This window comes from Trichinella spiralis (assembly GCF_000181795.1).
Source record: "Trichinella spiralis strain ISS 195 chromosome Unknown Scfld1557, whole genome shotgun sequence".
Lineage (NCBI taxonomy): Eukaryota > Metazoa > Nematoda > Enoplea > Trichinellida > Trichinellidae > Trichinella > Trichinella spiralis.
Window position 1 is genome coordinate 1,082,531 of NW_003528496.1, and position 27,512 is coordinate 1,110,042.

The 27,512-nt window shown below is 35.7% G+C and overlaps 8 protein-coding genes across 8 annotated transcripts; 3 read left to right on the top strand and 5 right to left on the bottom strand.

The window, feature by feature from the left end:
• Window positions 1-3,433: 3,433 nt before the first annotated feature.
• Window positions 3,434-5,758, bottom strand: Tsp_04798 (zinc knuckle protein). The gene is given in 3 exon segments (XM_003369335.1): window positions 3,434-3,869; window positions 3,880-5,273; window positions 5,714-5,758. The coding sequence occupies 3 exon segments, from the start codon at window positions 5,756-5,758 to the stop codon at window positions 3,434-3,436; spliced, it is 1,875 nt and encodes a 624-aa protein (XP_003369383.1).
• A 719-nt stretch (window positions 5,759-6,477) lies between these two features.
• On the top strand, window positions 6,478-9,023 carry Tsp_04799 (tetratricopeptide repeat protein 1). Its single transcript, XM_003369336.1, has 11 exons — window positions 6,478-6,519; window positions 6,946-6,960; window positions 7,013-7,156; window positions 7,199-7,359; window positions 7,412-7,547; window positions 7,593-7,807; window positions 7,978-8,080; window positions 8,152-8,256; window positions 8,317-8,490; window positions 8,580-8,768; window positions 8,847-9,023. Exons 1-11 carry the CDS (start codon window positions 6,478-6,480, stop codon window positions 9,021-9,023), a joined length of 1,461 nt encoding a protein of 486 aa, XP_003369384.1.
• A 369-nt stretch (window positions 9,024-9,392) lies between these two features.
• On the bottom strand, window positions 9,393-12,884 carry Tsp_04800 (putative PWWP domain protein). The gene is made up of 7 exons (XM_003369337.1): window positions 12,757-12,884; window positions 12,574-12,703; window positions 12,299-12,512; window positions 11,987-12,232; window positions 10,249-10,739; window positions 10,081-10,191; window positions 9,393-10,005 (listed from the first exon to the last, which is right to left on the bottom strand). Coding segments are annotated over exons 2-7 (1,455 nt in total). The 5' UTR covers window positions 12,575-12,703; window positions 12,757-12,884; the 3' UTR covers window positions 9,393-9,613.
• A 4,345-nt stretch (window positions 12,885-17,229) lies between these two features.
• Window positions 17,230-18,374, top strand: Tsp_04801 (protein arginine N-methyltransferase 1). The gene is made up of 4 exons (XM_003369338.1): window positions 17,230-17,340; window positions 17,718-17,873; window positions 17,933-17,996; window positions 18,181-18,374. The coding sequence occupies exons 1-4, from the start codon at window positions 17,230-17,232 to the stop codon at window positions 18,372-18,374; spliced, it is 525 nt and encodes a 174-aa protein (XP_003369386.1).
• Window positions 18,375-18,565: 191 nt separating this feature from the next.
• Tsp_04802 (protein arginine N-methyltransferase 1) lies at window positions 18,566-19,235 on the top strand. The gene is made up of 4 exons (XM_003369339.1): window positions 18,566-18,655; window positions 18,741-18,891; window positions 18,928-19,094; window positions 19,152-19,235. Exons 1-4 carry the CDS (start codon window positions 18,566-18,568, stop codon window positions 19,233-19,235), a joined length of 492 nt encoding a protein of 163 aa, XP_003369387.1.
• Window positions 19,236-19,364: 129 nt separating this feature from the next.
• On the bottom strand, window positions 19,365-20,354 carry Tsp_04803 (putative tetraspanin-17). The gene is made up of 5 exons (XM_003369340.1): window positions 20,181-20,354; window positions 20,053-20,127; window positions 19,916-20,002; window positions 19,625-19,831; window positions 19,365-19,430 (listed from the first exon to the last, which is right to left on the bottom strand). Exons 1-5 carry the CDS (start codon window positions 20,352-20,354, stop codon window positions 19,365-19,367), a joined length of 609 nt encoding a protein of 202 aa, XP_003369388.1.
• A 4,140-nt stretch (window positions 20,355-24,494) lies between these two features.
• On the bottom strand, window positions 24,495-24,797 carry Tsp_04804 (conserved hypothetical protein). The gene has a single exon (XM_003369341.1). It carries the CDS (start codon window positions 24,795-24,797, stop codon window positions 24,495-24,497), a length of 303 nt encoding a protein of 100 aa, XP_003369389.1.
• A 439-nt stretch (window positions 24,798-25,236) lies between these two features.
• Window positions 25,237-26,068, bottom strand: Tsp_04805 (hypothetical protein). Its single transcript, XM_003369342.1, has 3 exons — window positions 25,966-26,068; window positions 25,673-25,680; window positions 25,237-25,581 (listed from the first exon to the last, which is right to left on the bottom strand). The coding sequence occupies exons 1-3, from the start codon at window positions 26,066-26,068 to the stop codon at window positions 25,237-25,239; spliced, it is 456 nt and encodes a 151-aa protein (XP_003369390.1).
• Between the last annotated feature and the right edge of the window lie 1,444 nt (window positions 26,069-27,512).

The following is a 27,512-nucleotide window of genomic DNA, read 5'->3' on the forward strand; positions in this document are numbered from 1 at the left end:
TTTTCCAGCTAAAACTAGGGAGGGGTGGTTCGTGAAATGTTAGCCATCGAAATACTTTTTCTGAATTTTACCTGCCCTGTTCTCAGAAAAAATGTTTCTATTTCGAAAAAAGAAATTAATCTTTCCCAATCTTTCGTTCGCTCCTCTTCACAAGAGTTATTGTTTTTCTTTTTATGTTTCATTGAAATAAAAAATAAAATCTGGAATTTTGTTTAAAATAGAAATTTGTGTTATACATTTTGTGTAAACTGTATTAAATGTGTTTTTCAATATCTAATGTAAGCCGACATCTGGGTTGACTAAACATTCAAGTTGCAATTGTTGTATTACGATGATAGCCAAATGTTGAACATTCCAGATCAAAAAGGATCTGTTGGATTTTGAAATCATTTTACCAAACAAAACTGAAAGAAAAAATTATTTTTCATCTCAAGTTCACTTTATCATAAGTAGGAACGTTATCTTTTTCTAGCATTGCATATTTTCTGCCAAAATATGATCATTGCTGATTATCATCGTCAGCAAGCATAAAACATATATTGATTTCTCATTTGCTACCATAACTTTCATTCCCATTGTTGAGAGTGAACAGTATTATGGGGTTCACTGCCTTGGTCACACAATGAATCCATTTGAGAAAGCGTCTGTAAAGGGTTACAAATAAGCAGGCATCAATGGAAAGATATAAAGAAATTACACAATAGTCATAATTATTATTACGGGTAAATCATTATAGATCACAAGCCGAGGCGCCACCTATCAACATAGAAGGAACTCTGCGGAACACTGATTATTTAGAAGCGGATCGAACAAGGAAGGCAAAGTGAGAGTTCGAAGTGAGTAAACAAGACCAGTTAGTGTATTTTGATCGGTGTCGGTGTGCTGTCTTTGTTGAGAAATAAACGTTTAACTCTCCCCATTATGACTCGTCTTGATGACGGTAATAAGAAGGAGCAGAAGACCGCTACACGTCTGTCTGTAGCATTGTAAAAATTCCAGACCGCAAATATCCTTGTTTGAATTTGTGCCTTGTGCATTTCTATGGTATATGAAAAGAAATATTTGTGCGATCCATAGATTATTCAGTTTTGTTCTTTTAGATTAGAGATTGGCTAATCTTTTGTTATCAGTGATGTTGAGAAATCTTTTTTTCATACCTACTCATCAATTTTTAAACTTCCTACGATCAAAATACTGTTTATTGAAACCAAACAATGGTGACGCAATGTAAACTGACACCCTTGTTTTTCTTGACGGTGAACAATGGAATGGCAATAAAACGGTCAAAGGGTCAGCGTCCGTGCTGCATACCTGCCACAACCTCGGGGATCAGTTACTGACAACTTGTCAAAAATGAAATGTTTCTGACAGCGCGGCTGTTCCAATCACCGGAGCCACACAGATTAAACGGTTGCTCAAACAACCCATTTTAATTGGATTTTTCCTCGGAAATTTGAGCCATCAAACGCGGAATGAGGTCAACCAACATGTATAAATAAGAGTGAGGAGGGAGAAGGGAAGAAAAGCAAGAAAGTTAGCCTTGCAAACGTTTCGAACCGCTATTCAACTATTGTATTATTCCCCGTTCTTGATTCAACCGATTAAAAGTGAATTAAATTGAATAAAACAACATTCATTGCTTTGGATGGTTATAAACAAAAACACAATCTATCTACAAAAGGGATCTTCAAGTTTGAACTAAAGATTTCTTAACAAGTAAAATATAAAACGCAGAAAGTTTTTAAAGGCATCATTTTCAAAGTCTAAAAACAAATATACAATGTTCCACATTATAACTAAAAGCATTTTCCTTAAAATGGTAAAGAATTATTCATATAAGTTTGTTTTTTTGGGCTAGTCTAAACTCATCCGCGTCCCATTTTCCCCAAACTCCGTCCCCTTTTTGTGATTGGCTCTACGCTGATAGGTTGCACACGATTGATTGGTAATTTGCTAATGCTGTCTGTTATTTTATTAGCTAATCATCATGATAAGTGATTGGGTGAATAACTTTGCCATTTGATTAGCTATTAAGCTTTGATCAAGGATTGGGTAATTGTTGTTTATCAAGCCTTTTCCAAATATGGTGCATTACCATTAAAATACTTTATATGGACATAAAAAAGCATTTACTATTCTTTAAACACAGCTTTTAATATATGTTGTTAGCTACCTTTTAATACGTAAAAGGAATTATAACAATAACAAAGTTAATATGCTTAAAACTAATGTTTAACTTCTTTACATTTGCATATTTTTTGTGTATGTTGTTAAGAGCATTTAACAAGATGTCTTGCAATACTTTAATATGGCTTTAAATAAGTGGTTATCTTAGTCAACAACATTAATGATTCTTCAGTTTTACATTTCATTGTTCACATAATAAAATAGCATTTGCAGTCTTGAATTTTCTATAAATAGCTTATGCACCGTTCCGGTTGATTTGTCTAGCTCACTTAGCTGCGTCAAGCTTTATGCCCAGCAGCATTTTATTTCCTGATTCGTAGTGTACTTTTCGCTTACTCCAGTATTAGTAATACCAGAATCCATTTCCGCGTCCATTTTCTGTTCATTGCCGTCCAGTCCAGAAAGCCGTATCTATCACAATTTCAGCAGGCAAATTTCAGATGATGATGTTTGATCTTGTTTCGCTCATCAGCTAACAAACCTCGAATGCTAAGCACTGAATTCAAACGCAAGACCAAAAAGGAAAATACATTTGACGGTTTAAATTCCATTTTAAATAATCATTTTGAAACAACATTTAGTTTTCATTTTTCATTTTATCTACAATTAAAGATCAACTTTGATTGATATTTCTGTGGCACCAATGCCTTTTGTTGATGTTGACAGAAGATTATTAATCACACACAAATGCTGACATCAAACAATGCGATGTCCACTGCAAAGTAAATTTGAAGCAGCTTTTACAGCTTTTCTGCTTGGTGCTGTTCATCGCTTTTTTTTCGCTTCCAAAGTGCTTCACTTTTATTTATCCATGCGAGTGCAAAAATACTGTTCAAAAGAAATGTCAGCCAACAGTTGCTTTCACTTGTCACATAAATTACCTCCTTAGCTAACAATTAAATAAGATTTATGCCTAAGGTTCTTTTCTGTTTGTCAGATATTTTTCTGATGAAGGCTAGTTGAAGGCTATTCAAGTACAAAGAGAAAATCTAAAACTGGTAAATTGTCTACAGCTACAGTTTTCAGCTAGGAGTGGTGGTTGCTGAATGTTAGCATCGAAACACTTTTCTGATTTTGACTGTCTGTTCTCTGAAAATGTTTCTAGTTTGCAGAAGAATTTAATGTTGCCAGTCTTTCTTTCGCTCCTATTCACAAGAGTTATTGTTTTTCTTTCTATGTTTTATTTTAAAAAATTGCAATTTTGTTTAAAATAAATATCTGTGGTTATACATTTTGTGTAAATTGTTTAAATTTCTCTTTCAATATCTAAAGTAAGCTGACTACTGGGTTGACAAAACCCTCCCAGGGTCGTGAAGCGTCCCGTGAGCCCGAGGGCTTTCGCCACGTCCTTCCGGATGAAGGAGATTGCGGCCCCGGTGTCCAGCAGGCAATTCACCACCACGTGGTTTCCGTTTGGCCCATAAGCGCAAGCAGGGGCAGTCTGGAGACCTTTCCCGGTGGTGCTTTGCATGGGCAAAATACCCTGGTGGGCTCGGTCTGACCCCGGAGACCGAGCCGACTCCGTAGTCGATGACGGATGAAGGAGTTTATGATGCGGCTGGCGACATCCGTCCACTCCGCAGTGGCGCCCTTCGCGACATCTTTTCGCCAGATGGCCAATCTCCAAACACCTGAAGCAGACTTCCTTAGTTCGCACCGTCTCTCTTCCTGGACAGATCCGCCTGTAGAAACTTCTCACATTCTTCTGCCTTATGCTCCCCGCTACAGAACGGGCAGCTCCTAGCGGTGACCACCGCCAACGCGGCCGCGGTTGACCTGATGCGATCCCCATACTTCCATTCGGAACGCGACGGTTTCTTCGAGGGTGTCCGTTGCTCTGACTTTGCTGCAGATGGTTTCGTGTCTTCTCTCTTCGACTTGGCGAGCAGACTCGCCTGCCATTGAGCGAATTCCAGAAACTTCTGCAGGTTGTCCTCGTCCTCTGCTGCGTCGGGCCCGATGTTCGTATCCCAGGCCCTTATCAATGCAGGGGGAAACTTATCCTGCAACATCGGCATCAGAGCCTCACTTATGGGGAAGCGGCCGGCGAACGGATCATTGTCCAGTGCGGTGAGACAACGCAAGTGCTTCGTCACTTCATCTACCAGTGACTGGATGCCCCGCGCCGTCATCTCGCGAATCGCTGGCGCCCTCCACAGGGCCGCCAGATGCTCGCGTATCACCAGTCTTGGCCAACCAAAACGCGCCTTCAAATTGTCGACCGCCTGTGTATAATTTTCCGGAGTGAGCGGGATTCCTTCAATGGCGCTCCGCGCCGTCTCTTCCCTGCTGGATAACAGGTACGTGAACTTGATGGCATTGTCCAGCTCACTTTGTTTATGGATACTGGCCTCGAACTGGGCACAAAAGGAGGAAAATTCTAGCACCTTCCCTGAAAACTTCGGGAGAGTCACCTCCGGCAACCTCCCGTTTCCGGCCCGGACCGCCGGCCTGCCCGCACTACTAGTGTCACTGCAGATGGGGAGTTCTCCGCGCGCCTCGACCATCCTGGCGCGGGCTCGAGATTTCCCCACTCGGTAGTGCTGACGACATGCCGCCCAGTCGTCTATCGCGGCCTGACGCTCTTCTCCTTCCAAATCCAGCTCCACTTCGATTTGGAGTGCATCTGCGGCCCGGAACGTCTCCTCCATCAGGAAGACCTGCTCCTCCACCTCATAGGCATCGGCTGATCCTATGCACAACTCCTCCAGTTCTGCTAACAACCGGTTCAACCGATCCTTGAGGGCGACGAGTTTCTTACTCCGTGTCTTCGCAGCGGACGCCATGGTATTTACTATCCATAAGTCGCTGATTCGACTCCGGCTCGGAGGACCAATCTTAGGAGCAGAATTGCAACAGGCAATCTGATGCTCAAGTACTAATCGGCCAGACGCTCGCTCGTTAGGCCAAACGTAAGTGGACTGTATAAATAGGGTGGGTCCGATGTAATCTTCCACGGCGTGGACTGCGATCAGGGTACCGAAACTCTTATCGACGGCGATCTCCTTCGCTGGCGTTTTCCGGTTCACTGTCTCCGCTACCACGATCCGCTTCGACTGGACGCTCGAAGTGTACGAATACCCGAGCTACTACCGTTGTCCTTAACGGTAATTCGAATGCCTCCACTACGGTACGTACGAGTCCCTCGCTCGATCGTTCTTCCGTATGCACTTCGACTCGGTTCGTCCAACACTTCCGATTCGTCTCTTCCGAATATTGCTAATACTGCCAACCAGTACTGCGAACACGTCTTCTCTTCATACTGCTAACACTCTTCTCATCGGACAACACTGCCGCCAGTGCCTCTTCCAGTACGGCCAGGACTTCCAACACTTCCGCGCAGACTTCCAACACAGCCAACTATTCTACTTCTTCTACTCCTACGCGGCGCGCTTCCTGGCCATATATATAGCGCGCAGGGTCATCAGCCCCATCGGGTGGCTCGCTCGAACTGCCAATAAGCAGCTCACTCACCGCTGGGGGCGCTCGCCATCTCTGGCGCCGATCTAAATTACCGTCGGCTTACTATTAAACTGTCACGATTCAGATCCTTTGATCTTGCGATGGTCATTTGGCGTTGGACGTTCTGTGGACTACTTCTCCAAGTTTTTTATAAGCCCGCTGCTGGCGTTACGGCGTAAGTAGCCATTGTCTCGTGAGCAACAGTCAATCTGGGTCGCCGCATGGGGTCTTTCTGACCCCTACCCGGTGCCGCCAGACGCCAAGATAGCGATCTGGCCAGCGGTGCGCGGGTATTGTTCATGCTCTACCAGCAACCCTTGGGCACCAGCCCATGGTTGGGTCACACCGACGAGGTCGGTGTCGTTACGTTCGTAACAAAGGTAATTTAATAATATAAGGCAAACCTTTTAAGGTAATTTAATGGAAGTGCACCCATATTTAGAAAAACGTAGATAAACAACAATTACCCAATCATAGACCGAAGTTTCTTAGCTAATCAAATGCCAAAGTTATTCACCCAATCACTTATTACAATGATTAGCTAATAAAATAAGAGAAGTCATTTACCAATACCGATCAACTGCACTACAACCTATCAGCAAACAGCCAATCACAAAACGGGGGATGTCAGAATCGACCTGCTGAATGTTTACTATTTTCACTCAATCTAAACTTAACTAAATATTCAAAAAAGCAGCAGACAATGAGACTGTTTATTGTGTTTTTTATTGCAAGCGCATTTACCATTTTGCATAATGAAATAATTATTGTGAATACATTAGTACTTAATCATAATATGGAGTTCTGAAATACTGTAGAAAAGCAATTATGCGAGAATTTTTGACTTTGCGAAACTGGCGATTATGCAAAGTGTGTATGCTGTATTTGAAGATTCTAAGCATTATATACTTTATATTATTGACTTTTGTTTTATTTATGTATTATTTTTTTATTAAATGATGTGATATTATCATTTTATGAATTTTTAACAGTGCTTTATTTGAAAATTTACCATATAATTTGTACATAAATATTTTTCAGTATTTTTTCTTTATTTTAGTAGTTTTAAAATGTATTTCTGGAATTCCTGATATTTTCATTTTTTATGGTTTAGTTTGTATTTTCATTCCATTTAAATAGATCAAGTGAAGAAAGTAAAATTCAGTAGAAACCTTTTTTCAGTAATATCTTGTTTTAACGTAAATTTACTTTCAGATCTGAAATTGTAGTAATGTTGTTGAAAAAAGCAAAAACTTTATCACTGATGCTACTTTATAAAAGAATGATAAGTTTGAGGCCATCAAAGCCCGGGTAAATATATTATAAAATAAAGTTTGCTTTTATTATTAAATTTTGTTTTCAGAAAGAACTGTTTTATAGCAAACCACCAATTCTTCCACCTGCCAAATCCAAACGTTACAGGGTTGTACATGTGCCTTGGCAAGATCCAGAGGATGTTAAAGAAATGCTCTGGAGACGGCATATTTATATGAATGCATTGAAATCTGTGAGGTATTTTTAGCTGTATAATTATTTTAAAGTTTTTAAGGTGGAATGTTTGTCTAAAACTGTTAGGCGTTATTATCGTGATCGTTTATCTGGATCGATGCTTAAATCGGAAGATGAAAATTTTGTAACTGGCATAAAAAATGAATTTCGTCAGTTGCTTTTGAAAAATGATGAACTTAATAAGCTTCAACAGGAAAAGAGGTAATGGTGAGTTGTTTTTATTGAAATTTATATTTTCATATTTGGCGAACAGGGAGAAGGAGTTCCAAGCAGAGAAAGAAAAATTGAAAGAGGAAATTATCCAATTAGTTGAACAACATTTGAATGAAAACGAAGAAAAGCATGCTGTGCGAGAACAAGAAGTTTTGGAGATGATTGTAAATGAACATGTTAATTAATTATATGGAAAGTTGAATCGTTTGCTTATTTTTAAGGAAAATTCAAAACATTTTGTAACGTATGAGAATTTGGATGAGAAAATTGAAGAAGCTTTGGAATCGCCAACGGACTTTAACTACGCTTTAGATTTGAATGGGAACATGTTTAAAGGGAAGCCGTTGGAAAAGTACAACAAGCAGAATTTGTTGTTAATAAAGCCTGTTTCACAGGAAACGGAACCGTTAATTTACAGCGGAAATGTGCAAGAGAAGTGTGTGAAAAATGATAATGAACAATAATCCTTCTCTCATCTGTAATGTCAGTAATGTTTTTTGAGTAAAATTTTCGTACTGTAAGTTGGTTGTTGTGGTTTAGTAGCGCAGTTGTTGCTGTTAAATATTTGAAATGCTTCGAAGTCATTGTTTTATATGACAATATAAGCTTGCAGATGGAAAATGTGGAAAATATTGGTGAAAGCGAATTAGATGCTTGGCTAAAGTTACAAAACAAATCAGCCGAAAATGAATCAAGCATTAAATGTCTGGTAAATTGCAAAGGAAAAGAATAATATTTTGTAATTGATTTATTTTACTGAATTTTGTTTTTGCTATTGAGAAGGAATTGTGCAATGATGTGATTGATAAAATGGACGAAAACGTTAATTCAGCTGTAGAATTTCTCAAAATGGAAGAAGCAAATATGGATGAGAAAACGAAATTGGTATATTTTGTGATTAATTTTGAAAAAAAATTAAAGTAGTAATTAATTTTTTTTCTTCAGAAACGACAAGAAAAAGCGATTCAAATGAAAATCGATGGAAACGCCGCTTTTCGAGACGGTGATTTTTCAGGTGCACTGCGCCATTATACAGATGCATTGAGAATATGTCCAACAAGTTTTGCTTCAACTCGTTCAGTTTTGTTCGGCAATCGAGCCGCTTGTTATATGAAAATGGTATTGAATGAAAATTTATTTATTCATAAATCATACGAAACTGCAATAATGATAATGATGCAGTTTTTTTGACACTTTTATTGGTTTAGGAAAAATATGACGAAGCAATAAAAGAATGCAATTGGTCTGTAGAATGTGATTCGAATTATGTGAAAGTTCTACGGCGCAGAGCTTCACTTTATGAAATGCAAGAGTCTACTTTGGAAAAAGCATTGGACGATTACAAGCGACTGTATGAAATTGATCCAGCCGACAGTGAAGTTGCCCGATCAGTGACGGTCTGTTGTTCGTTTAATGAAATTATTAATGTGTATTTTTTTAAAAAAAAGTGAGATAATTTGTGCATTGTATTTCAGCGATTGTCACGTGCAGTTGATGCGCGAAATGCAAAGATGAAAGCGCAGGCTTTTGATACAATGAAAGAATTGGGCAATGTTCTATTGCAACCGTTCGGTTTGAGTACTGACGATTTTCAGTGCACCAAACGGCCTGACGGTAGTGTTAATATCGAGATGAAAAATCGTCATCGCTAACTTAAGCTGCTGCGTATATTGTTTTTTTAATTATTACTTGAGTTGTGATATTTGTTTTTCTTCATTGTACGTATTTTTTAAGTAATAACAATCATAATAATTTCAATTATTCACTAACAACAACAATAATAATAATAATAGTACTAATAATAAATACGTTGTTGTTGTTGTTGTTGTTGTCAGTAAATTTTTTTTGATTTGCAAGTTTTTTGTTGGTGTTGTCATGTCGGTTAGTAATAATAGACAATTGTTTAAAGAACAAAAAGTAGTAAGTTGTGCTTCAGTCACACTGCATATAGTAAGTAGTTGTTGTTGTTGTTGCTGAGGTGGAACATTCTGTTAATCACAAGTATAAACATCCCCAACCACACAATATTGTCAAGTTTTATTTCAACATATACATTCGTCAGCAACAATGCTTAAATGAATAAGAATAATAATAATAAGCAATAAGTTTGTGTAGATTTTCAATTGGGGGATTTTTGGGTTTAGTTTGAATTTTGACGAGCGGTCGATATTCTTCTTCTTCTTCTTCGTCTTCATTCCTACATCTAGATATCTACGATAGATAGATGAAATTTGTTTCTGATTCAGTTGACCGATGCTGTGGCCGTTTGTGGTCGATCTTGCTGCAACAGTTGCAGCATTTCAGTTCGACAATCCGGCGATAACAGCTTCGAATAGCAAAGACCGTTGAGACCGGCGAGCAGATCTTTGACAAGGGCGTCGGCCACCGCCTGTTGGTATTCTTGCCTTTGTGAAGGGTTGTAATAATTGGTGAATTTTTGTTGGAAATTTTCAACGCTCGACAACGGCACCGAGTTGGTCTGATCGGCCGTACCACACCATCGGACGCGAATTCGACGCTCATTTAGCGAGCAAATTTCTGCCGGCCACGGTGAATAGCCTTTCAACTTTGCCCAAACCAAATCGCCTACCTGGTGTTGTGAACCGTCGCTACTGCTACTACTACTGCTGCATACTGTAACAGTTAATCGATTATTGATATATTTTCATCATGGAATAAATAAACGAATATATATATATGTATATATACCACTGCAATGATCGTCAATTACAGAGGAAGAAGGCTGAACAGAAGACAACACAGCCTGGTGGTCAGTTTCCATTTCAATAATACCTTGCGATTTGGAACCGTTTCTTCTACCTAGAACAATGGTGAATGCTTCTTTGCACAGAGCAGCACGAAAACAAGCAATCTCACTGGCAGCGGTCAATCGTCCGGTTGAAACTACTACTGCAGCACTTTTCGGCTTGATGACAGTCGTTTTCTTCTGACTGCGTTTACCGTAAGAAATTTTTAAAGTCAACGGTGCAACGACCATTTTCTCCTTGTTGCCAGAAATGCTCGGCTCGGTTCCATTGAACAACGGTTGCTTTGTTTCCAATTTAACGTTGTTTGCAGATTGAGCCAATTGACCATCATCATCATCATCATCATTAATTTGAATACCGGAATTGATACGGCTGCGTGGACGCTTTTTGTTCGCAACCGAAGTTGAAGCTGTGAACTTAAGCGAACCGCTTAACCGGGAAATTGTGGTCAAATTTCTCGCTCTACCATCATCATCATCATCACTTTCAATTATTGTCGACTTTCTTTTGCCAGCAGCTTTAACAACGTTGAACGTGTTCGCTTCTTGCTGTTGGCATTTGATGCACAACAATAACCGTTTCACGCCACGTGTTCGCCTCCTGTACAACAAAAACAACGCTACGCAACTATGGAAATCTGATAAAAATTTCAACAATATTTTTCATTATCAATAATGTCAATTAATCAATCAATTTTCATTTTCTGCAAAATGTTTAAAAGGATTTGTTTATTTTAGGCAATTTAATCTGTGCTAATTGAACAAAAGATGCAAATTTCAAATATTCTCAGTTGACAATAAATAGAGATATGAGAAAAAGAGAAATTTTTAAAATGAAAAAATGTTTTAAAGCAAGCAATTTAAATTCAGTTTTTTTGCTCGTCAGAAACAGTTTCGGTGAAAACTCGAATAAGGATGTCGTTTTGGGAATGAAGCTAACCGCCGCTTGTAAAAAAGAAGCTGTTAACAGTAAACAATTGGAATATTTTTTAATAGCTTTCTGTTGAGTAAAAAAAATATATGCATAAACGGGAGTCTTGTTTAACGAAAGTTATTAATTAGCATACATTTTTGCTGGGCAATAAACCAATAATACACCATGTACGCAGCAAATTCTCGTAACTTGCGCAAAGATTCTCAAACGCTTAAGTTGCACAGAAAAGAAAAACTCATCGTTTCAGTTTAGAATTTTTCCTTTACAACAAATGAACCCTACATAATACGGTATAAATTTAAATTTTATTCATTCCAAAAGGCCGACCTATTTTCCAACTTCACTATTCATTATCCATCTTATCTATTTACATATACACTTTCAATGTCTGAAGAGTAAGCAAAAAACAACAACTCCCATTTCATTCATTGCAGAAAGACAATGTAGCGTTTCTCTTCAACCGACTGTGACTTGAACTCGTTAAAAAATTTTCAAATAATGAATTGAATGCCGGATATTTTTGAAATTTTCAAAACGTTTCACTTTAAATTAGCAACATTCGGTGGAGTGAATGTGAAAGATGACAACAATAATTTGATGAAATTAGCAATAAAAGTGAAAAGTTAATCGAAAAGTAAAGCAAATTGTTTCTGTACTGAGAAAATGGTCGATGAAGCAACAAATCGGATTATTATTATTATTATTATTATTATTATTATTATTATTGAAGATTTAAAATGTATATATATCGAATGTTTGATTGGATTGGAAACAAAAATAATTCGTATAATGAAAAAAAGAACGAATTTAAGCGATAGGATTAGATTTTTGCACAACCAATGAGACAGAAAAGAGTACAAATTGAAAAATTGCAAATTTGAACGCGCATAAAAAGAAAAACACAAAAATCTCACCTCATTCCCCATTTATTTTTTCTAGCCATCGACCAGTGATCAGTTGTACGCCATTTTAATTTCCTTCTGAAATCGTTCACCGTTTCACTGTATGACGGCTTCGTATCGGCCGCTTCGGATGTCTGCCTGGATATTACTGAAGAGATTTCTTTGAGTTCACAAATATCATCGCGATGCTGCTGTGCGGACATCTGCTTCCACTGTTCAAATTTGCTCGCATTCATGCCGAACGGTGTCTCATTGCTACTGTAGAATAAAAAGAAATAAAGGAAATTACAAAATTTTCAAAACACCATCATTTCCATAATTCACCTGACTTGCATGCTGAGCAACACTCCACAAAATATGGTGCCATTTCTTTCCGTTGAAACCATCAACAAATTATCATTGTCATAGTGAACTTGCACAAGCAGATCGATTAATCGGGGTGCATTTTGCTCTTCGCACTTTTGGCCATTTTCCACATATTGTTCTCGTTCAGCATTCACTGCCTGTTCATTTTCACATTTCACTGCCGATGCTTTCACTGGGAAAAGAAAAATATTTTTTATTAAAAATTCATATTTGTCCATTGAAAAACAATATACTTATTCCGGTGGAGGAGGCGTTTGCATGTAAATTTTAAAGTTTCCGTTCAACGGCAATTTCAAATGGAAAATAAATTATTTGGCGTTTCGTAAAAATGCACAAATCTGCTAATCAGCAAACAATATTTATCTGAAAAGTGGACCACTAAGTAAACAAATAAATCAATCAACATTTTGCAATACTTGAATTGATAATTTAAAACAGAGCAACAGCGTACAATTCACTCACTCTCTCACTGCATTCCTTGCAAGTACAGTGTTCATGAGCGTTGCAATCGAGTAAAATACTTGCTATAATATTCACAAAAACTACAAAAATATGCACTTTTAGAAAATAAAGAAATCAATTTAAAAAAATAAAACAACTGCAAACAATAATTCTGCAAATATGCATAATCATGTGCTATCAATTCTAAAAACATGCAGCAACATTAACAGACAGTGCATGCACTTGTTAAGAAGATAGGCAGGCAGACACCAATGTCCAGCATTTACTCAAAAATGTATCAAGTTCTTGTCTATTTCATAATAAAATGCACAATTATTTTAACATCAAATACAAAAAAAAACTGAACTTTCGAATTGTGAAAATATATTACACAATTTTTTTAATATTTAAACAAAAAACTTTAAAGAAATTTCATAGTTTCAAAATAAGCAACGCAAATGCTAACTTGGCAAAAGTAGACGACCCAAAATATAACATATTTATAATATGTAATTAAACAAAAATAAAAAAAAGAATTTTCGCTTAATTGAACGATCAGATTTTGCTTGCAAACATCTAGAACAAATTGTTTAACAAAATGCGTATTTTTTTATAGATGTTTTTCATTTACAAAATTTTTTTATTCTTGCGCAAATAATGAAATTATGCACAAAAAAATGCATTGAATCTATTAATTAAAAATAAATAACAATTACAGTTTAGGAGCATTAATGCTACAGTAACATAAAAGAGGTTACAGTAATTTACAACGAATGCCTTGCCAAATAGTTCACAGTGTTTGCCTTGCTGTGAAATGATCCCCCATCAATTAATAATAATATGTGCAATTTGAAATGTTAAATTATAATAACAAATGTAATTTTATGAACAACAGATGGCGCTTTTGAAAAATTGCGAAAAGCATATACTTATACAAATTAAAAGAGAAATCGCTGAAATTTCTTCTTGTGATTTTCACTTCTAACCAAACTTAAATATCACAACAAAGTGTCAATGAATCAAACGTACTGTAAAATTTTTATCAACATATAATTGTTAATATTTAAATAGGCGATTATTTCTGTTGAAAAGAAAAATGCATATATTATTTAATGATGAATTAATTCACCAACCTCATGAGGCGTATTTGTCAATCAGCTTCAACTTTCATGAAATCTAAAAAAGACGGAAACTAAAAAATTATTTTTCAAATTAAATCAGTGAAAAAATAAATATTATATTACGGAAGTCAGAAGAAAGCACTGCAACAGTATGTCGTCAATTTCAAACACAAGTTCAGTTTTTGATACTTTACAAACTGATGTAGCATCTTAACAATCGATATTGCAATGAAGATGAAAAAAACAAGAAGTTATGCAAATTAAATTCACCATTTTCCAATTTTAAGCAAATAAAATATCAATTTCACATCGAGGATGACAAAGTTAATAAATCAATACTACGGATCAAAAACATATGCAAAAAATGATAAAAATAAAAGCTATCACCAATACTACCGTAATACATTAAAGCAGGTTAAATTCAAAATTTAACTTCTCACAACATTGACTATTTTAAAATAACGAACACTATAAATTGAATGGCAGTTTTTTGTATATGTTTATGTCGATTAAAAAATTAACTGAAAACAATTCAAAATGTTTATCCAATAAAGTGAAAATTATGAAATATAAAAATAGCATAAAACATCATTTTTATTTAAAAATATTGATTTTAACAAATTTCCCCCAAAGTCATTATTAAAATAAATGTACATAATCATTATCAAAGTGAAATTTCAAACTTCTGTCAGCTAGATGATTCATAATATTATTACTTACTTTCATTAAGGATAATTTTAACAAATTATAAACGTTCATAATGTTTAATTTTAAAGATAAATTGCTAATGCAAAAAAAATTAAGCTTTATTTTTTTATTTATTTTCATTCATATGAATTTTACAAAAGAATAATTTTCTTAGCAGTGTGCAAAATAAAAAAAAGAATGCTTTCTCAAGGTAGATACATTTCATTTGACATTAAGCAAAGGATTGATACATTTTTATCGGTTGTTGATTTATGATTGCAAATTAGGAATTAGGTCAATTAAAGTACGAACAAAAAGATAAAACAATAAAATCAAGACGCAACTGCTCACACACCAAGTCTTTCAATCAATAAGAAAGTTATAAATTCTAACACTTCATTATTTTCAAAAGTTATGCTAGAATAATTTACGTGACAAAAAACAGCCATAGAAACGTTGCAAAAAATCGATCTTAAACTTTAAATTATAAACAAACAAAATAAAACAATTATTCCATAATTTTAGCTGTTAATTGTTATCAAGGAGAGATGTATTGAATCACAGAGACAAATATGCAAAGCTATGTATACAGATTAGGAAAAAAATTATTTAAGCAACAATGTAAACATTTATAAAAATATGTTTCAAGGAACAGTGTGCTAATTATATTATATTAAGATGAAATGGTACTAAAATTAATAAATTTCAAAACTCACTTGAAGATGCTTTCAGAGTCAAAGTGATGTTTCAAATAATAAATGCAATCTCACATTACAGGGTACATTTACCACTAGAAATTAAAAAATCAACTAATCCATTCAGATATAAAATTCAAAAAATAAAACTTTACCATGAAGAATGGCACGCTTTATTTGCCACTTTTGCAGCCCACTGCTTAAAGAGCTGAACTTAATAAATAAATAAATAAATAAATTTATTGAACGTTCTTTTAAATCTTGATTCTTTTCTCGTGGAATTTCCAATAAATGTATATAAATACAATTAACAAGATCAGTTTTTGATAAGAAAAAAGAGGTTGTGTTAATAAACCATAAATAGAACTGTAAACAACGTTTTCATATTAAACGAAATGATAAAAAATATTTAAAGCATGCACATTTTTAATTAACAATTTAAAACAGACACTTTTGAAAAAATTTCAAAAACAAAAAAAAATTTTTCACTTATATTTTGAAAATTGTAAAACACGCGAGCATCATTTTAAATAACAAAAAACATAATATGTAAAGCGATTAGAAAGCTCCAATAAAGGATAACAGTAAGTAAAAGCAATCTATTCTGATTTAATGAAAAAAGAGCTGCACATAGAAACAGAGAAAGTATAAGAAGCAGCAGAATAAAAGACGAATCAAAATTAATCAGCTAAAATCTGAAGCCTACCTTCAGCGTAATTAATTCTTTAAATTGTGAAGAATGAAGCTACTGTAATTTTTTTAAATACTAAACACCATTGCATAGTGTTTGCAACAGAAAAATTCGAATCTTTGGAAAAAGACTTGCATTTTGATATACTGTAATGCTTTACGTTCTCTTTTCTTTTAAAATATATTATGACCTTTGCATAGTATTTGCAACAAAAGATGAAGATTATAAACATTTGATACATAATGATCAGAGTTTTGTGTAACAAGCGTGTTAAAAAATGTTTTTCTCAATATATATTACAAAAGTTATAACTCAGTATAATTTAGTATCTAAATATTTAACATATTTTAAATGTTCATAAATAAAAAATCTTTTCTCTTAAAATATCTCAACCTTCATTTTTTTATTTCAATAAAATTAATCTATATTTTTAGTTGAAATATGCAAAGTATTTTTAGATTAATAATGTTACGATAAAAGACATTACCTGTTTGAAGAAACTTATTTTTTTATAAAATTAAAAAAAAACCAAGACAAACAATTTACCAGTTTGCCGCTTTTCAAATTCAAGTTATGTCTAAAAAATGATATGTCAAAACTTAATTCCCATTATTTTGTATATCTGTTAAAATAATTTAAATATTTTTTGCTATAACACTATGTATAAAAAATACCGTAAAACAGTGCTTTTTACGTAAAAGCAGTATCATGAACTTCTAACCTTTCAGCCTTCATTAGGCTACTGTACAATAGGTAACTTCATTGTTTAGAAATTCCATCTTCTTAGTGTACGTGTATTTTGCCAGTTTTGTTCATTTATTGTTCCTGTTGATTAAAACTTGCTTTGATTTGTAAATTTAATTCAACTATAAAGAATTTAATCTTATTTTTTTATCTATGATTTCTTATGATAAATATTTTCTTCTTAATTTGCTGTTTTTTCACTTTCAGAAATCTTGGAAAATTTTGAAATTGTTTTCTTGATTAAAAATTTTAAACAATGCTAGTGCTGATTTTAGTGATGCATCGATTTAGTTTCTGTGAATAATTTAATTAAATATGAAAGTGGGCATTTCACTTTCAAAAAACACCATTTTTTGAGGATGTAAGCAGCAGTTGTAATACTTATTTCGTAGTAAAATTGTGGAATACATAATTTAAATTGATTATTTTTTAAATTGTTATTTTGTTGAAGTATTATTTTTTACATTAAAAAATATCTCTATTCACAGTGTTAAATTTCACATTGGTAAAATGTCCGAACCAAACGGCTTGGAAGCAGACGATCGATTTTGTGGCCCAGTAGAAGAAATGACAAGTCGAGATTATTATTTTGATTCTTATGCTCATTTTGGCATTCACGAGGTATTAAAATATTTTTTCTTTTTGTGCTTGTACACGAGTTTTTTTAAGTTTGAAGTGAAGTTTTTAAATTATTTATTTATTGAGACTTTAATGTGACTTTATTCATTGTTTTCTTTCAAATGCATATGTTTTTAAATCGCTTTTACGTAACTGAAATTACCACTGCTTTGCATTAGTTCTGTTCTTGTTTTGCTTCGTGTTTCAAACTACTACAGTGATAAGAAAAATAAAAATTTCATTTATTATTAATTTAAAAAATGAATATTTTAATCTTGTTATATTCGTGGAATGAAATTTTTTTTTTCAAATCACAACGAAATGGATATGGTTATTAGTTATGTATTTTTTTGTTAATTATTATTTTTTTTGTTCTCTAGGAAATGTTGAAAGATCACGTTCGAACATTGACGTACCGCAATGCTATTCATCATAATAAGCATTTGTTTAAAAATAAAATTGTCCTTGACGTTGGTAGTGGAACTGGGATATTAGCTATGTTTGCCGCAAGAGCCGGAGCGGCGCGAGTTATCGGCGTATGTTTTTTTACGAATCAAATTTAGTTCGGTTCTTCAGATGTTAAAATATTTTTCAGATTGAATTTTCGAATATTGCTCAGCAATCGATGGAAATTGTTAAAGCTAATAATTTGGAAAATGGTATGTTTTCAATTGTGGGGAATAATTTTATCATTTATCAACATTTCCGTCGACTGAATTATGCAGTGTTGCAAGTTGTTAATTTCCAATGCATTTGACAACATAATTAATTGATAACTTTTGAGAATTATTATGTCGGTTTAAAATTGTTTGAGATAAGTGTTACCATTATTCATTATTTTAGTTGTTACCATTATACAAAAGAAGATGGAAGACGTTACCGAATTGCCTGATGGAATTCAAAAAGTCGATATCATTGTTTCCGAATGGATGGGATACTGTTTGTTCTACGAATGTATGTTGAACACAGTAATATATGCTCGTGACAAATGGCTGGTAATGGAAACATCATGTCTACTTTGTAAAATAGTTGGTTGAGGAAGTGATAATTTGTAATTTTATAGGCTTCAGATGGAGTGATTTTTCCAGATCGCGCATCGTTGTTTCTTTGTGCAATTGAAGATCGACAATACAAAGATGAAAAAATTAATTGTAAAACGTTTATATTTTTAAAATGTCGGTTATAACTATTGTTTTGTCAAGGGTGGGACAATGTATATGGATTTAACATGTCTAGCATACGAAAAGTTGCAATAACTGAACCGCTTGTTGACGTTGTGGACCCGAAACAAGTTGTCACTGACAACGTTTTGCTAAAGGTTTGTAAATAATAACCCTGCTTTATGCATGCATTTGATTTAATCATCAAATGCATTAATGATGAACGTCTGTTGTTTCTTTGAGGAGGTAGATTTATATACTGTCAGAGTAGAAGATTTAAATTGGAATGCAAAGTACACGTTGACGGCACGCCGAAATGATTATATCCAGGCATTTGTGACATACTTTACCGTTGACTTCACGAAATGTCATAAAGCGACTGGATTTTCTACAGGTGTTTCATTTGGATTCTTTTTTTTTAATTTATTAGAGAAGCATTGTTCGAAACTGATGTTTACTGTCTCCATTGTTGCAGCTCCGGATCAGCGCTATACTCACTGGAAGCAGACGGTCTTCTACTTGGAAGATTCCATAACTATCAAACGTGGAGAAGAAGTTAAAGGAACTTTCAAGGTGCAGCCGAACGCTAAGAACAATGTATGTTTTTTTGTCAAATGATAAGATTATTTTCGAATCTCGAAGTTTTATTTGTAGAGAGATTTGGATTTCGAAATTTCCGTCAGTTTCAAAGGCGAACTGTGCGAGCTGGAAGAAACCAACTGTTATCACATGCATTGAGCAGCTGGCAATTCGATGAGCACTTGCTGGAATCGTGGAAAACTATTATTAATAATAATAAAAATACGAATTAATAGTTAATTTTATTAAAAAAGCAACATTCAACGAATTATAGTCACCAGATCTTCTTTATACAGGATGATATTTGTTCATTAACTTCTTGAACAGTTTTTTCGTAATGAAAAGTCCGATAATCTGAAAAGTGTTGATAAATCGAAATAAAATAAAATAATATGCATTTCAGTTACCTCAAAAGGAATGCCAATTAAACTCACGGAAAATGTAATTAGACAATTTTCATTTATCCAAGTCATTATCTTATCATAGCATCCCTAAAAATTAAAACTTGAAATCTGAAACAAACATCAAATAATACTTTTTGCGCAAACCTCCTTATGTACTGCTTTTTCTGGCTGTCGATCATATGTATATTCTACGCATCGTTGATCAATTGGATATAAATTGTGCGGTGGATAAGCGTCTTGACGTTGCGCACAGCAAGATACTGGAACATAATACACTGTACCAGGACTATGAACAATTTGCCAGTAACTGAACATATAATCTTCAGAGCTATTTGAGCCGCAACATTTCTGCTAAAAATAAATTTATTCCATCAAACAAAACAACATGGATAAGTTTAAAATTTTAAACAAACATTTCATTACATAAAACTGTACGGAATCCAACAATTCAGTCACCCAGGCTTGTCGTCCATAACGCTCGTGGATTAAGTTGTATAAATAACCATCCAGCCGATTATTGACCTGCAAAATACTGTTCTCAACATGCGATCAGTAAATCTTCAGATTTAAACCTTATCATAATAAGCTGCAACCAACGCTGATACAATGCACTGACCAATCAAAAGAAGTATAATTGCAACAAAACACTAAATTTTTGAAAGTATTATAAATCTGCAAAGTAAAACGAAGAGCAATTTACAAAGCCAATTAAACAGGTGGCTTCTTTCAATGCAGCCAAACAGCCTAACAAGCCAACTGCAACAAGACAAATACCAACTGCCATAAGCAGTGAAACTGCATATCTGAGCAACGGATCGTTTTCATAAAAGTTTACATAATCCAAAGATATTCTTCTGCGTGGATCGACAAGCATCCAAATGCTGACAGCCAAAAATATGCAGCCAATCAACTGAAAATGAACCAAAAGTTCGTCAAATGATAGTAAAATTTAGACCATACAGTTACCCAAAAAAGTATGCAACAAACAGAAAACCATGCTTTATTGGTACCCACAGATATTCTGGACTGCATCGAAAAATTATGCTTAATTTGAACTTCGGCAAAGAACCTGCAGCAACTAGACATTCATTTGATAAATAAGATGCCGCATGCACCAAAATTACAATTCAGTACAAAAATTTCACGCAACTGATCATTGTTTCATTATTATCAATCATTCTTTATTAAAAATTTCTTCTTCTAATTACTATTATTAAAATTATACAAATTTTTATAAATTAGAATTATCTCAAGCACAAAATTGCAAAATACGTGATATGATCAACTTCAACATGCTCAAGTATGCAAAAAGTAAGTTAACAATTCAAATTAATTTTGCGAAAAACATTTTAATATTTAGATTTAAATATGAAACAAAACATCACTAATTAAAGCAAACAAATAATTGAAATTTAAAACTTTCATTAAATTAGAAATAAAAAATGCACCGACAGCTACAATGCCATATCATCAGCATACAAAACCACTGCAAAGAGGACTGCATTTTTAATAAGTACAGCGTTGAAACAGAAAAGTCATTATTTATTTTGTAACATTCTACAAATAGTTCAAAGCAATTTCGGAGCTGTTCTACTCTGAACAAAGCAATAATTTTTTACATATGATTCTTAAAAACCACATTTAAATTTCATTAATCAGCACACCCTGCAAGTAACGTTTACTGTACAAATTAAATAGTTTACAGTACTATAAATATTCAAGTTTAAATTCAATATTTTTACATGCTAAACAAATGGAAAGCAAATATTGACATAACTTCACTTTAATTGAAAACTACTTTTTAAAAAATAATTGCTTTTTTCTTTACTACTTTTGCAAATGAAATAAAATGTGAACCCATCTACAGTCCTTAGTACACAATTTCAAATCAGAATTTGATAAATGAATCACATTTTGTGTTAAAGCTTATACATAACAGTACAATTACATTTATGTAAAAAATTTTAATGCACGTAAGATAATATCAACCACGCAATGACAATATAAAAAAAACAAAGTGGATAAACGGCCAGCGCTTTCCGACTTTCTGGATATGTTCCATATAAAAAAGTAATGGAAGCTAAATAAAACATGCTACACTTTGTAAAATAAATAAAAATACCAGGTAGCTTATAGCTTTAGCTGTACTCACCATAACAAGACCAAATCAATGAAACAATAACTACAAATAAACGAAGGAACACGATAAAAGTCGTTGAATAAGATTCTTGAAGAGAAAGAATTCTGCAAAAGGAGACAGCAATAGAAAGCGGCAATAAGCAGTATCCCAAAATGCAAAGACTTTGAAAAACAGATCTAGAGTAAAAGCGCACATTTACAACAGTTAACAACTCAACATAAATGATTCATGTCTAACATTGTCCCGCCAAGCAACTTTATATTTATAGTAACTATGCAAGCACCAAACCAAGTTATCGCAAACGCTTCAGTAAACCTTGGTTCTTTTCCAGAGCCATCATTAGAATGCAGCATTCTGTTGTAAAAATATAAAACCATTTTCATATGCGAACAACAAATGCGTAAACTTACACAGCAATAAAGACGCACAAAAATAAAGGACCCCACAAATCCCCTATAAATGTAAAAATTAACACAAATTATAGCAATCAGTTAAACTTACAGTCACGTATGAGCTGATTTTCTGATCTTGGAAAAATTACCGCACGTAACTTTGATGACACCGCTTTCAAATCCCGTAGCTAAAAACGTAAATAATGTTCCAAAAAATTCAAACAAATAACAAAGCATAATTTTTAACAGCTATAGTTCACATTTTTCTATTATTATCAACATTTTTCTATATGAAACTTAATTATTATTTTATTAAAACAAAAATTAAATTAATTAAAAAAAAAGGTTACCGACAACTGCATATTGGGATACTTACAATTCTAGACAATGAATCATAAATAACACTTAAACTTAAATACAGGATTGAAAAATTCGTAAATCATTAAAAATTATTTACAAATGAAATACCCTATTTTAATTTCATCAATTTAACAGAATAAATTTCACTAAATTTAAAAGCATTTCAAAAACATCATTTTACAATGGTTTTCAAAACAGGTTCATCCAAAGTTGCTGATCCATTATCAATCACACCATCTGCGTCCATGTTGCCGCTCAAAAATTTATCATGCTGGATTATAACATTTTCCTGTTTAAAAAATCAGTAATTACAAAATGCCAATAAAAAATAAAATAAACCAAACTGTTGGTAAAAAATCAAGCTTCGCTGAACTTTGCTTTGCCATATAGTATTCAATTATGAGCAAATTCAATCAGTATTGATATCATATCCACATTTTAACTTCTCATGAATATGCAAACAAGATTACGTGTTGACAATACGTAAGACAGTAAATTCTACTGTATTCGTATTTAAAAAGCAGGTTTCTCAACAAATCTGATAATTTTCATTTTTTATTGTTTAAAAATTATATTTCTCATTTCACCACATTATATTATTATTTAATGAAACAGATAATAATGTAAAACAGCAAAAGTTTGTTCAAGAAAACCCCTAAATACACCGTAGGAAATCATTCGGTAGCGAACCCTGTGACTCTGTACCTGAATTCAAATTACGGTAGTTTACCGTAGGTTGAAAGAGAGCGGCTGAGTTGGCAGTGAGGTGTGCGTGATCTGAATGGTAGTGTCAGTAATAAACGTTCTATTTATGAGTTTGTGTACATTTATTGTGTTGTGAGTTGCCTGCACTTTCGATCAATAAAGTGTGTTTCTATCGGTTTGTCATGCTTTGTGTCGCGGTCAGAGGGAACGTGAGTCGGATCGCGGTTAATTGATCATTGTAGATATGACCTACCGTCGAATAAAATTTTACAGTCCACCTGATCGACGGCGATACCAGTATTCACTCTCGCTTTCAATCTGACTCCACGTGACTACGTCACACGCACACATCTTACACGGCATACGGTAGCATGTTCAGATTGTCAGGCTCGAGCAAAATAATTTTTAACAGTTTCCCGCTCGATGGACTCCATCCATCACTACGTCATGGTTAGCTCAAACAGGACCAGCGATCGGCTTGGACGAGTCAACACTCTGCGGGCGGTCTGCACTCGCACTGACCGGATGACGCCATCACTTCCCGGCAGAGTTGCGGTGATCACTCTGAGTTTCCACTGATTGCACGGGATCCCTTCGACTCGCAAGAGCCCCTCTGAATCCACAAAGGGAGCGAGTAGAGCCAGCGGCTCTCCACTTCACATGCTGTTCGGTCAGGAAGAGATCCGTGACACCGGGAAAGCTTCCGCATGGATCTCCTTGATCCCGCGTTTCTCAGCCTCTTGCCATTTGCACAACGATAACGACCCTCCATTCTTCCTTCCATCTCTGGAAGACCGCGCGTTCGTCACGAATCGAACGCAATAAGCGGTGATCCGCACCAGCCGCTCCATCTTGCTGTGCTTGCCAGGGTCGATGACCTTCTGCAGCCCTGGTCTTCTCGCAGTCGTGATAAGCACAGTCATCACTTTCCGTTCAAGACTCGTTAGCTCTCTCTCCTCCGGAGAGAGTGGTGCTGTCGTGCGCGGCCACTGGTCTTCAGACTCCCTAATCCACGTGGGACTATTCCACCAGAACTGATCCCCAACGAGCTTTTCCAAGCTGCAACCGCGGCTCAGCTTGTCAGCAGGGTTGTCCGCCGTCAGACAATGCACTCACTGGGATGGTTCCGTGAGGTTGAGGATCTGCTGAACCAGGTTCGCCACGATGGACTTCCATCTCTGGAGATCACCCTTGATCCAACTTAAGGTGACACTACTGTCATTCTAGCATGTGGAGCAGTACAGGGGGAGACACAATTCGCGTTCTAGGTGCGCTTTCAAGCGTGCCGCTTTTTTTCTGTCTGACGGGGGAGCAGAATCAGGTCTCCACAGCAGGCCAACAAAATCTCTCGATCCATCGTAACTGACTGATTCTTTGAATCGCTTCATCGCTGAATCCTCCATTCAGACGTCGGCGGTCAGCAGTATCCCAACAGACCTACCTCCCAGAACCGTAGCAGTAACTGAGCGACGTCATCTACCATCTGGGTCAACAGAGCAGTCTCCTCGCTGCTCATTGAGGGCTGTGCAGTCAGGCCGCAAAGAATGCAGCCGAAGATGCTTTCGACGGCAGTTGGAGTGTTTTTTCTGCCCCTTCTCTCCTGACTTCCCAAGACTTGGAAGTAGGCATCAAGTCTGATCAACACATGGATAGGTGTCAGGCTCAGTGGTATGTCAGGTAACGTTTCCGGTGGCAGATCACTGCCAAAGGGCCACGGCATCGTCGCAGATCTTCGAGATGCATAGGGCAGTCAACTGCAACTTCTTCCCTGACGAGTGCGCCACATCTGATACAGGAGCGACTCTGTGCTGCACTCGGCGAACATCAGGTGTCTTCACCCGGAGACCGTTTACTCTTTTCACGGTCATCGCATTCGACAGACCCTTCTCCATCCAAGGGGAAGATTCATCCTCCTCTTCAAGTCACTGACTCCTTGCTGGTGACCGCATCTGCTTGGTGGAACCCTCTTTCTGTCGACCATCGCTCTTCGCTCTCATCTGCCGTTTGTGCCGTGGGTCTCTTTGGCGTTTCTCGCTCTGATTGGTGGCCTCCCATTCCAGCAGCGCATTCCGTGTCAATCCCGGTTTCCTCCTCAGACAATCCCCTCTGCGATGTTCCTTCTGCAGACAGACAAAACAAAGGTGGAGCCTGCGCACACATCAGCATCTTTCTGGCACAGGATGTTTCAGTAACCGCGAACACTCATCGGTCAAATGGTTGCCGCCACACATAGGGCACGCCTCTCCAAGCTCCACGCATACCACCGCAGTCGTGAAGTGCAATTCTGATTTCTCTCTCCTCGCGTCCTCCGGCTTATTCTTCATCGTAGTAGCTTGATCAGAGCTTATCGGCCTCTCAATTGCACTCATCGATTGCTCCACTTCCAATCTCAGATTTTCCGTGTTTCTCACATCATCAAAGAGCTCAACTTGATCCTGGAGGAACAGAAGGAAGGCTGGTAGGTCCGCCACCAGTCTACCATCCTCCAAAGTCAGCTTGTCCCACTGGATGATAACGATAAAAATGATAAAAATTAATGATAAAATGATAAAAATAAAAATGATGATAATGATGATAAAAATGATTATTGAAAACGTCGATCACTAAAAAGTATAAACTTCACTAATAATATATTGGAAAAACAAAATTTCAATGAATGATAAAACTTATAAATCTTGATTGAAACAATTCCCAAATTAGGAATATTTTCATTATTAATGTTACATCACCACTATTAAAGTTACGTAATCCTAAATGGAATATTTGAACCAATGAAATGAAAAAACATTACAGCTAATCACAAATGAAGAGTTTGAATCAATGAGCAACTAGATAAGGAAAACCTATAAGACGACGAACTGCAGGTCGAATAAGAAAGCGAGTTTAACGACCAGTAAAATTAGATCGTGAAAATTTGTCCCAAAATCGACCATCCCAAGTTGGTGATACTAAATCCAGCCGACGTAGACTATGACAAAGCGACTCTCCCATACAGGGAAGGATATTCTGGACAGATCAGCGCTGATCATGTCAGGGTAACACACTCTCTGGTCTCTGTGCGCAGGGCGTGGTCAGGGCAGGAATGCTGTGAACCCACTGCCCTGAAGATCACTATCACAGCAAGCCGCCAAACGCAGTCAAGGGCAAGCAGAATCCCATGTGGCGCGCAGGATTAACCAGTTGTTCGTCTAACAACTGCCGCCTGCACAAACAATCCAGCAACGGTAATGATTAAACCATTACAAGGCCATCAGCGTGGCGGGTCAAGGGACGATCAAAGAGGCTGAACCCTGGAAGCTCTACGGCAGCTTACGGAAGTTTAGAACAGCTCCGGCATAGCGCGCGCTGCCCACGATGCCTCATGCAATTAAACGCATTCCAGTCGTACGCATTTGAAGGTCACAAAATTACAGTCGATTCAGATATACCACGCAATTCACATACTACAATCTATATATCTCTAAAATCCGTAGAGTTTTTGCTACTATGTATTATAACTATCACTATCGACAAATCTAAACATCACCAAGACACTTTTACCTTTATTATATCACAAAATAAAATTTATCATACAACAATGCACAGTCCAAAGCACTGCAAGGAAGTACTCATAAATACGTATTGTGAATATTATACCAGATTGATCAGTATTAAAAAACCTTTTTTTATAAGTTTATATTTTATTGCACCACAACAAAGATGAAATGTGATAGCAATAACCCAGAAAAAGCAACAAAAATGATAGGAAATAAAATAATGATTTTTATTTTTCACCATTCAACAACAACAACAATAAATAAACATACATTTAGTAGAACAAAATGTGCATAGTGAGAACAAAACAAAACGGAAAAGATGAAACCATGTATCCTTTGTGTTTGGTAAAGAGCCATCAATGACCCGCATCAACGCTGATTCAGAAAACTATGCATAAGGGTTGTAAAAAGCATCCGACTAGCTCGATCTGCATTGTGATACTTAAAAATTTATAAAAGAAAATCATTCCTTCCACAATTTCAGCAGTACAGATGTTCATTCTTTTTAATATACGGATGAAATATGAAGAATTCACAATACTGCTACGGATGAGACGCATCGGCACATAAATGCCATCGCTGCCGTAAATGTGGAAATGCACGCAAAGGTACTGTATCACATATCACACAATTACCTTGTTACGCGTTCTCTCCGCATATGCTGTAGTAATATCTTATTGAGTCAATCTTCGCAATGGTGGGTAGGTAAGTTCACAGGCAGCTGAAGACGATCCAAATGAGGGTCTCACCGGTGAAATGGTACACAATACACCGGTACCCCAAAGATTCCTAATTGAAATATGTGTCCCAGCCAACAAATTAATCGATGGACCCTATGCTATCTTGTATACTAGTATGATACAACAGTCACATTCAGTGTCTCTTTCACTGGGCCGAGT